Raw genomic sequence first — 11,703 nt, forward strand, 5'->3', positions numbered from 1 at the left:
ATATAATGAAAGGTGAAAAGCTCAGACTGTTGTGTTTCTCAGGGTTGTGTTTCTGAAGGAGAGCTCTGCTTGCTGCCTTATTTATCCTGCACTGGCTATTTGAGCCAGTGGGCTTTTTCTTGTCTGCTTTTGTTCCTCTCAGAGCTTACAAATTAAGCTGTCAAAGGTAAATTTTTTCTCTTCCAGTACATTTATTTACTAAATCTTAAACTTGCCAAATGTCATTGTGTTTCCCCCCCTTTCCCCAGGCAGTGCGGGTTCGTGCCAGTGATGGGGCTGGTTGTGCAGGGTAAGGAGGGCTCCACTCCTGTGGGCACTCTGCAAAGGTTTTTGTCTTCTGCTCCCCTCCCCAGGTGCCATCAGCACGAGGCCTGGCAGAGGTCTGCTCTGGGAGGACTGGAGTTTTATTTGACTGGGAAGAGGGGCTCTGGGATGTCTGTGTGCTCTTGGGTGTCGTGCTCAGGGCCTGGGACAGGATCTCAGAGATGAGCCCTGCGTTTGATGTCCATTGTCTGCGGTCCCTGGAGCATTTGTCCTGCTTGGTGTCAGAGGAATGAGAAGTCCTTCATGGGTGAGCTCTGCCCTCCATCAGAAAAGCCCCATGCCCGAGATGCTGCCCTGACAAATGTGGGACTAGACGTTGGGGCACCCACGCTGGACCATGGTAACTCATCTGCTCTGCCTGCTGCCATGTTAAAGGGCTTTCCTAGGCTAGCTCAGAAGCAGCAGTGAAATGGATAATATGTTTTTCTTTCTACTGAGGATGAACCTTTTTCAAGAAAAGGCATTTTCACAGTGCCCCAGCTCTTCCTTCTCCTTCGCCTACTGCAGCTACCCAGAACCATGGAGGCTGTAAAACATGGAAGAATAACGACGGGTTAAAAATAACCAGAGCTTGTATGTCCTTTAAAGGGATTTAGTTGGAGGATTGAGTTATGTCCAAAGTGACTGCACTGCACTATCAGTTTACACCTTACTTGTGTGGTGAACCCTTCCTGGGACTGAGCTGAGGCAGGATCTCCTGCACAGTCACAGCTGAGAAACACATGGGAAAATAAAGGCACCTCTGAAGGGCTGCTGCGAGTGTGGCTGTGGAGACAGACGGAGGGAGGGAGGGAAGGAAGGAGCAGCTGGTTGTTTTTCCAAAAGAGTTCTGAAGATGTAAAGAGTTGAATGCATTTCTTGCTGGGCTTGTTTATTATTTTTGTTTTCAAGGGGGAATTTTAGCATTGTTTTAAGACTTAGGTTCAGCTTTCTTCCCACTAAAGGAGTCAGATGCTGGCTGTTAACTGCTGAAGAGGTGCTGACACTTCCAGCCTTTTCTGGAGTTGCTCTTTGATTCCTCAGAATAAATCAGACATTAACTACTGAACTTTTTTTCCTTCCCTTCTAAACCAGAGGGCAGCCGTCAGAATCGATGGTTATTTTACGTTAATCAGTTGCCCAACTCAGTCTGTTCTCCCTCTGAATTTTGTCTCCAAAATAAAACAGTTCCTCACATATTTCTGTAAGCCACGTTACTGCATTTACTGAGTATTTCTGTGTGCTGAGGAGCCCTGTGGTTCCCACAAAGACCCTTGTGTTTGCACTGCGAAGGCTTTGGCTGGATGGTGGGCAGTGTGGGTGAGGAAGCAGTGACAGGCAGAGGAAAACTGTGCAGCCTTTTTCCTTAACTGAGTTAGTTTGTTGGGTCTTACTTAAGCAAACATTGCTTGAATGCAGTTCACGGTATTTGCTCAGTGATCCAGCGGAATGTCTGGGATATTTTTGTTTTTCCTCCAGAGCCAAAAAGCAGTTTTTGGCTCTAAATCCCAAAGCCGCCAGCCCGAGGCAGAGTCACCGCGGTGAGGGCGAGGAGCACCGAGGTGCTGCGGTGGTGCGGCGAGACGGGCACCCGGGCTGGCACGGAGCACTCCCCCTGCACCAGGAGCTGGGTGTGTTCATTAAAGGTGTTGCAAATGACTCTACAGCTAAATTTGCTTTTACTGAAACGAAAGATGTGCCATGACTGACTGAGCTGCCAGGCAGCCTGCTGCAGGCCTATCCCACTCATATCTCAGCTCTGCTGTGGATAAAAAAAATCCAGTTTCAGCTGCCAAAGCTGTGCGACCCTCCGATGAGCCCTGACCCTCCCTGACCACCCAGTATGGGAGCCACTGTGAGCTTTGTGCACCCTGCCGTTGCAGTGAAGGTCCCCGCCGGCCACCTTGTCTGTTGGCCATAGACATTTTCACTTTTAGCACAGCATGACTTGTCAGAAGTAGTAAGGGGGTTCTATAGTCTATTCTTTTCTTTATCTTTGACCTCACGTTGTTTACTTGCAGCTCATGTATCTACGGCAGCTGCTATGGTATTTGCACTATACGTTACTGGACTGGAGGTGTTGAAAACAACAATATCAAAATACTCAGATGTTTTTGTGTGTCCAGGATAGTGCATGAAGAATCACATCAATTAATCTTCATGTCCTTTGACATGAGACATCTCTACATGTCAGATGGCTGTAGCTGTGTTATGAAAGGGCAAAGGCACAGCATTTTTCTGTTGAGGACAGTTTTGTCAGATACTGACACTGATGTTGGCAAGTCTCTAGGGTGAAGTAAGGACCTCTTCAGAGCATCTTGGCTTTTGCTAAAGGTTTGAATGTCTGCAAGCACAGAAGTGCTGAAACCACAAGTGTATTTTATGTCATGTTGGGTGACAGTGGCTTGCCAGAGAGTGAAGGATCAGATGGAAAATGCCAGTTTGCCGTAGAAGGTCTGGAAAGAATGTGGATAATTTTTAACATGCACAAGAAATTGTTGGGAGTTCTATCTTCCAGAAATCTATGGGAACGATGGAACATGCAAACCAGAGGACTGAAAATGCCATAAAGAAATGTATTTCTAGCCCTGGAAGAAGATATGATATGAAATGCCTTTATTGCTTAAGGTTAACACGGCGGCATTGAGCTGGCTTTTCCATTCCTTTTCTCACTTAAAATATAGTGTCCAAAACAAGTAAAGGCTGTGACAGCTTAATCATAACTTACACACTGCAGCCAACATGTGGCTACTCTGCTTTGCACTGGGTCTAGAGGGAAGGGAACGTGGCTACTGGCCTCAGTGTGTATAGGATGAGACTTGCTATAGGACATGCCATGCTGTCACAGGTAAGTCATCTTTCTGGACTGATGTTTGCTGCCAAGGGACCTCTGTGCAGTGTTTTGGAGGAAGGAAAAACATTACTCAGTCCTGGTGAAGTTTGGCTGGTGGTCAGAGCTGTATTATCACAGGTGCAGCTTTCAGCCTGAACTGTGGCTGTCGCCAGTCCTTGTCAATGATTACTCTCTAATTAGTAAGGCTGTACAGTTGATTCTGTTCAGGCACTTCTGCAGTGTGTGTTTGCACTTGCGCACACAATAATAATAATAATGTCTTTCTGTGCCCTTCACATCTGGTTCTTACAAGTATTAAAGATGAAATTCTTCTTTTTTGTACTTCCTGCTGGCTTCACACAGATGAGACGCTATCAGTTTTAATGGAAAAGACTACTAGTGAGAATTTTTGCCTCAAAATAATTTTCTTTTCCATCTGATAGTGGAAGGAATAATCTGTTCTTTGATCTTTGGTTGGCAAACTTGGAAATTGGAAAGGAAGACGGTTGTACTGTAATAGCTTTACTCTAATGATGTGTGTGGTCAGTGGTTTCTGGGCATTTAAATAAAGGTGGATGTGCTGTGAGATGTGATGAGGTAGGAGCTGAAATGCAGGGAGCAGTGCTTGTGGAATAACCTTGTAACTGAGAACCTGGGGAGAAGTGCCCTGTAAATCCATCTTTTTCTGGTTTTAGTTCATACTGATGGTGTCCCTGCAATTATGCAAACGTTGATATCTAAGTTACTAAACTGGCCAGCTCCAGATGGATTACTATGTAATAGATAACACGTAGGTGACATTTAATCATGAAGAAAACTTTGTTCTGAACAGGATGATGCCTTTTTTCTGTCAAATATTCGTGGTGTCTTGCCAGCCCCTGCATCCCTGTCCTGTATTTTGCAGGGGACCATGATGCGGTGAAATGTTAGACATCTGTCTTCACTAAGAGCTTTGGTAATGCTACTCTTGTGAAATGCCTGTATCTCAACTAGGAAAAAAAAAATCATAATTTCTTTAAAAAGAAACAAAAAATAACACCATTAGTAGGTGTTGATGTTTCTGTGTAAGACACAGTACAGGAAAGACTGTAAACCAGAGGCTTTGTTTATTCTCTCTCCTGTGAACTCCTTTTTGTAATGTGTAAGCACCTTATAAATATTTATGAATGTGTCCCCAACGGAAGATGAAATTTATATAATGGAGATGCAAAGTGGTGTTAAAGGAAGCAACTTTCCAAAGGTTCCTACACAGTTATACTGTGACAGAACTGGGACAGTAAGTCAGACCATTGCTTCCCATTTTGGTAAACAAGCCGTCATCCCATCCTTCTCATTAGTTACTTTTGCCTTGGCTGCTTTCAGAGTAATTCACTGCTTTTCTTTGTAAAATACGAATACTTTATTTGTTAGGAAATACTTTTTTTTTTATGTAACTTCACACGTAGGCAGGCCACACATGGATTGATGGCCATCAGGGGGTTGCACTTAGTGGCAGGGAAGGAACAGAGAGAACGTTAAACTCAGTTTACACTCCCGTGTGACAACTTGCTCCGGTTTTGCTCCTCAGCTGCTGGAGGTGTCCCGAGCATCACTTGGGAGTCATCCATGCTGAGAAGCTGGTGCTGTGTGTGCTGGGGCTGAATTTGCAGCACTGAGCTCAGCAGCACCAACTGCCTGGGAAGACCCGTAACAATGCTTCCTAAGTGGGATGTAGCTGCCATTGCTTTCCTCTCCTCTCCCGATCCTCATGCGGTTGTGGCAGGGCAGCTCACATGCTGTCAACAGCTTCCCCTTGCAGACAAGCCTGTAATGAAACAATTCCCTGCTCTTGCTGTTGCGCATTAACGAGAGGCGCTTATTTCTGCGTGCTCCAAGTGATACCGATCTTCTCCAAGCAGCAGCTGGGGACATAAAATGTTGCAGTGGTGGCAGCGTCTCTCCTGCAGCTGGGGATTCAAAACTGTAGTTGGGCAGTGATAAAGTGCATGAGCAAGAGGCTAATTCTCTGTTCCTCAGGGTTTAAAGGCTTTGTGCAAATCTCTTTGAAGTCAGGGAAGGACTTCTGTTACTGCAATAGGCTTTGCATCTAACCCCAAATGCTCAGTTAATTTACAGCGTGTGTTATTCTTTTGTTAGCTGGCTTGTGAATATGAAACAGTGCTGAGTGAACCTTTGGAGAATATATTGCATGTGCAAATTTGCACAATGATCTTGATCTTTTCAAAGCAATATGACTGTGGATGTATGTTGAAATGCCCCCCAGTATGTTACAGACACATTCCTCTTTGGTCTTGTATGTGCTGTTTGGATGTGTTTAGTTGCCACTATGAGCTCTGAGGTTTTCTTTTAAGTTATTCTACAGTACTTCAGGGAGCTCAACTCTCATCGCTAATAAAATAAAATAAAGCAAAACACTGGTAGGTCTTGCCTTGTTAACTGTTCTAGCTGTTGTGTTTCCCACTGTTCCAAAAAATATAAAGCTTTATAAGATTTAACATATTCCCAGTGCAAAGCATGCATATTTATAGGCAAAGAATAAAACTTCCCATTTTGAAATGTCAATGCTATGAAATTGCTTTTTTGGCAGGCGTGATTAAGCCACACAGACTTCCAATAATGTTTTGTAAGCTTTTTTCTTAATTATGGCTTAATTTAGGTCTCTGAGTTTAACAAAACCTATGAGGCTTGCAGCAAAATATTTTTCTTGTGGAAGATTTTGTTTGCATGGAATACAAATCGTGTATTCCTTGTGGGTATGATTTTTTAATGTGTTTAAATGTGGAAATACCTTATTTTTTCTTTGCATTTCTTAAAGCATATACAAAATAATGTGTTTAACACAGGATTCTGAAGAAATTAGGTTGGAAAGTGCATGTGATTACTTCTTTTTCTGCAGACGCCTTGAGTAAAATGCGCATGAGCTTGTAAGACATCAAGCAAGAGGTACAAGATTCTATCTCAAGCAGTTACTGCTGCAAGAGACAAATTAGAAGCAATTTTGCTTTCATATAGTTGTTTTTAAATGCTCTGTTCTGACAACAGCAATAAATAGAATAATCTGCATAATTGTATTTATGTGGCACTGATCTGTCTTTTCTAGAGAAAATCCCCTTTCCCAGATAAAATAGTCTTCCATTCAGCTGTAAGTGGAAGAAAGCCTCTTTAGCAGCTGTACAGATTTAGAGGAATGTTTCTGCGCAGGCTTAATGTAGAATTTTGGTACGGACCTCTCAGTGAATTTGATTTTTGGTGAACAAAATACAGTAAGGGCACTGAAACCACCTTGCTTTCCTGTGCAGATTAGATAACAGGATATTTACTCAAAAGAGCTAGACAGAAAAGCACAGAGATGATGTGATCAAACTAAGGTAGATTTATTACTAGATTTTTTTTAACAGCATATTTTCTTAAATAGATGTAATAAGTGTCTCAACCCTGCTCAAAGATAGAGTTTTGAACAGCTTTGAGCTATTCCTGGCTTAATACTTAAGTAGAAACAGCAGAAGTGGTGGAAAAACAGGATTATTTGGGAAAAAAAAATTCAAACAGTTTAAAATCCTCTGCCGTGATCACGCTTTTCTGACCCCCTGCAGCCTGGCATTATCAAACTGAGAATGTCTCAGTCTTCCTAATATTAATGTTTGAAATCTGATACAAATGAATCGTCTGAATAAAGCAGAAAGGAAAAAAAAGTGGTTAGCATCACAGCTACCTGGGGCCTGCTCCACTGGCACTTAGGCTTGCCACCATGAGCTTAGAGGTACAGTCATGGGCTCTAAAACTGGGCTTTCCAGGGGAGCTGAAGAGAGTGAAATCCCTTAAAACTCAGAGACTGAACTTTTTTAACATGTGGGTTTAAATGGTGAAGTCAGCATCTGAAAAAGCAAATATCTGGAAAGCAGTTTGAAAACTGTTTTACTGAAGATGATGGGGAAATTGGGGAGTTTATGGGGGAGAGTGTGCTTTCATTTTCCAGATAAAGGAAAGTTCCCTGGGATGGTAGAAAGCAACGCCGGAGTCTGCTGTCTGTGTTTCACGTATCTTTGCTCTTCTTTGCAGGTTACATATTTGGGTAAGGTTTCCACAACAGGGATGCCATTTTTGTCAGGCTGCACAGAGAAACCAGTCATTGAATTATGGAAGAAGCACACGCTCGCCAGGGAGGATATTTACCCAGCTAATGCTCTTCTGGAAATTCGTCCTTTCCAAGTCTGGCTGCATCATCTGGACCTCAAAGGTGAGGCGACAATCCACATGGATACCTTTCAGGTAGCACGTATAGCCTACTGCACTGCTGACCACAACGTCAGCCCAAACATCTTTGCTTGGGTCTATCGGGAGATCAACGATGACTTGTCCTACCAGATGGACTGCCATGCTGTAGAGTGTGAGAGCAAGCTGGAGGCCAAGAAGCTGGCCCATGCCATGATGGAGGCCTTTAAGAAGACTTTTCACAGCATGAAAAGCGATGGCCGGATCCACAGGAACAGCTCGTCAGAGGAAGTGTCTCATGAATTTGAATCTGACGATGGCTGACTGAACTCATTCACCGTTCAGCAAAGGCAGAAATGGCCTAGGGAATGAGAGCTGATAGATGAATAAGCAACAATTGAAACTGGGGAATGAAAGGACTACCAAACACTTGTCTGACCAGCTTTTTAAATCAAAAGAGCAATTTAATACCTACAGATATGCATCATTAAAGTAATTTCATTACATTGAAATCTGCTGCTGTTGTAAAAGTGAGAAAAAAGCTCCCTCCCCCATCTCTCACCCTCCATTCACTGTCCCTGTCTTGTCTCTGTAGTTCAGATGCATACCATGAAGTAGAGTTATTCCTGTTTGTCTTGTAAGACTGGTCAGGCAATTTTATTAGTTGCTCCTCTGGCATTCCTTGCTGGGGGCTCATGATGATGCATAAGAGCAAGTAAACCTGGAAAGCCCTAATGGTTCCTGAAGAATCTTTCTCCATGATGCATCACAAAAATCCTTTGATCATACGTAGGCTAAGACAGCCATACATAGCCTTTTAGACTAATGGCCTGGCATTCTGCAGTTAATTCACATTTCACAGATAAAAAATGAAAGAAGATGCTTGTATGTACACATTATATCATATGCTATCCTTTATTTTATTCATTGTACCTATTTTCTTAATATACCTGCTGCCACGTCTTTCACCCAACACGAGTAGTTGCAGTTTCAGACTATATACTGCAGGATACCAAAAAGGGGTGGGCAAAAATACTCCTTGATGGCTAGGGGTACAGCGAACCAGCACCACTACCTGTGCATTTTTCAATGCTGATGTGCTCCACAGGAGAGGGGCCTGCTGGTAAGAGTTGAGGGACACTTGGGTCTGTCAGTGTTTGAACTGTGGCTTCTCATCAACCTCAGGTCTGAAGTGATAGGAGCATGGTAGCCTCAACTCCATGTTAGTGGTCTCTGCATCACTGGTCGAGTGGCACTGGTGGGATGGAGCTGGTAGTACCTCGTCGCACAGCCAGGGCTGCGTTACTGTAAAGATCAAAGGAAACAGTCCCTTAGGAGTCAGGTTTGAACATCTCTTCTGGTTGAGAAGCTCATGTTAAGATTCCCGTATCTTTCCTTGTTCACAGATATACAGACTCATGCCTTTCTTAAATGCAGATGTTTAATAAAACTCAAATAAAAGGAAAAAAATTGTTTCACTTGATGTTTTTTAAGGCCAAGAGCAGATCAATAGTTTGCAAGTAATGCTGCTCCTTTCTACAGTTTTGTTCATAATTATGGTAATGTTAGGGGCACTAGGGCACCTTACAGAAGCCTTAAAAGAAAGCTAATTGAAGCAGATAGCTTTATGTCTGTGTTTTGTGGGTCTATGTGTTTGTATGTGAGAGTGTATGTGTGAGTCCAGTGTCAAAGCATGTAGACTGAGCATGGAGACATGTTGAGGAGGGCCCACACCTCTTGAAAATATGCTTGTTGCTTTACAATGTATGTAAACTATTCTCCAGCATAAATGCATTCATACTTTAATAAAAAAAAATGTTTTGGGTTAAAGCTTGCGAGTTTTAAGCTGTCTTTCCAATGCAAACTCTCTGGTTTTTTTTATGTGTGTGGGTTCTGTGTTCATTTCATTTAGTGGAATGAAAGTGTTAATTTATTTCCATTTAGTATTACATCAGTCTCCATGAGAATTACCTTTAATATTTAAACATTATTTTCTTTTAAATATTTAGGTAAATTATTACTGTGAGGTTTGTTTTTTTTTTTTTAACTTTGCTGTGTGCGGACATGATTTTTTTATAATTTCTGCTTTGCAGGAGGTGGCAGAGGTACCTCCCCATACACACCCGACCAGTTGAAATGAGCTCTGCTGAGTGGGAACAGTATCTTGCTGTGCTTACAGAAATCACAGAGTGGCTCAGATGTGGCATTAGATGGTGGGATGGGGAATAAAACACCAGGCCGGCAGCTTCCAGAACTGTTTCTCTCTGAATCTTTGGATGATCCACTGTTTCCAAATACGGCTCTAAAAATGATTTTTTTTTTTCTTCCCACAATGCTCATTTGGAAGTGGAGAGTCATGTGTGGGCTATATGCTCTTCAAAAAAACCCAAACATCTGAGTCCTGCCATGTACGTATCCGTCTTTTTGACAAAAGGCGAAATTAGGCAAAATTTCCTTCAACTTTTGACAAATTCTTTTCTTTTGCTCAGAGCTGTAGTCATGTTTCTTTGGTTTCTTTACTTGTTTGGATGCTCTGCCACCAAAGCTGCTGTGAATCACTATGTGAAATCCCCTGTTTCACCCTCTCAGCCAGGTGTCCCTGCTGACCACAGAGAGGTTTGACTGCGAGTCCCAGCTCAAGTGTGGGATGGGGAGAAGGAAGGTACCATCCCTCCTCATACACAGGACCTGAGATTTCTCCTGCCTGCCCTACAGAGGACTACGGTGGATGATTTGCGTTTGGGATTTCCACTCCTGGAGCAAATACTTAGAAACATGGGGTGTGTTCCTGCCATGGGGGTGGATGTGATCCTTCTGACTGACACAACCTGCCCGGTGTCAGAGAAATCAATGCTTTTGGGAACACAGGGCTTGCCTGTTTGCTAGTTGCCTATGTGCATTTGGAAATCTGTTCCTAGGTGCTGATTAGGACCCTGAAGGGACTGTTAGGCAAGGTGGCTGCCGTGTGTGCAACCCTTGCTGACCTTACACTGATTTACAGTGGGATGTGGAGTTCTTGTGAAGATATTTGATATTGTGGTATCTGCGATAATCCTTAGCATTTGGAGGCTATGGATTACAAGAGAATTTTGAATGATAAAATACAAAGGAGAAAATTTTAGTCCTTGTGATTAGAAAATCAGACCCTTTGAAACATGAACCAGCTATTTTCTAAGGGTTCAAACATGCAAGGGAATATGAGGGAATTTGAACTCCAGTTTGTCTTAGAAAACATGAGATTTGAAAAATAATCAGTATCATGAGTTTGGATCCTTAGATAATTTGGAATTCAGGCCAAATCCATCTGCATTATCAATACCAAATGTGTGATGCCATTTGCATGAAGGAGAAAAGCTTTTACTCCTAAATTGCAAACATATCAGTTATCACTGAATATCAGTTGCCAATAGATACCGGAATAAAACATCAAGTTAACCTTTTCCTTCAATTAATCTGTTGGAAAAGAAAAATCATAAAGTTTCCATCAGAAGTCACTTCCAGTTGGCTAAAGACTTTCCTTTTCAACTACAAAGAGCCCAGTTTTGGATCTCACTGCATCCCGCTGTGGGTTGACGAGTTCCTTTGGCGTCAGCCAGGAAAACATGTAAGGGATTTCTTTCTCTCTTCTGTTTGTAGGAGAGAGTAGAAATGGGTTGAATAGCTAAGTGTATTATTAGAACTGCAGAAAAAGTGGAGAGCATTTAGGTCGTTACACCTCACCATCAATATGCAACATCACCGGTGTTTTGTCAAGGTGATTTTCATAACTTTTCTAACTACCTTAGGAAAAAAGAAAGTAAGTGTTATTCTATACAGAGTAAGTTTGTTCAGTTTTCAGGCTCTGAAGTCTAAATATCTTCTGTTCATACCGAGTCTTCTGTGGAACTGTGAGTGAGTGATTGTAACTCAGGAGAAGTTGTGCTATGCGGGGGAGAGCAACACAGTGCACTAGCAAACACAGGTTGCTGGAGAATTGCTTAGGTGTGTATAGGTTTTTTTGCCTGTGGTGAAGGAGAAAAGCAGAGAGTAATTTCTTTCAAGCTCAAAGGCCCCTAAGAACAGCTTAATGGTTTGTTTTGTTTTTAAAAAAACACCCAAAACACAACCAAACAAAAACCCCCTCTGCAGCTGGTTCCACTCTGTAACTTTTCAGTAGTGAGTGGCTTCATTTTTACATTGAAAAGCAATTGGAAGTTGCCATTGAATTGCATTTAATTTTCCAAAAACCTGCAAATAAATGGCATGTGATTGAGAAGTCTTTGATACAGAGGCAACCCCATATCAGCCTCTTAGAAAACTTTGCATATATGTTATTCTTGGAAGCTTTGAGACTTCAATATCCATGTATTCACAGT

The 11,703-nt window shown here is 42.4% G+C and overlaps 1 protein-coding gene across 1 annotated transcript in view; it reads left to right on the forward strand.

Annotated features, from left to right (window-relative positions):
- The window catches only part of PID1 (phosphotyrosine interaction domain containing 1), a 55,577-nt gene extending 47,494 nt beyond the window's left edge, over positions 1-8,083 (forward strand). Inside the window, 1 exon segment of the mRNA XM_009707761.1 lies at positions 7,196-8,083. Coding sequence (XP_009706063.1) covers positions 7,196-7,672 — 477 coding nt within the window. The 3' untranslated portion in view covers positions 7,673-8,083.
- The last annotated feature ends 3,620 nt before the right edge of the window (positions 8,084-11,703 follow it).

The sequence above is a fragment of the Cariama cristata genome, unplaced genomic scaffold (assembly GCF_000690535.1).
Source record: "Cariama cristata isolate BGI_N322 unplaced genomic scaffold, ASM69053v1 scaffold42179, whole genome shotgun sequence".
NCBI lineage: Eukaryota > Metazoa > Chordata > Aves > Cariamiformes > Cariamidae > Cariama > Cariama cristata.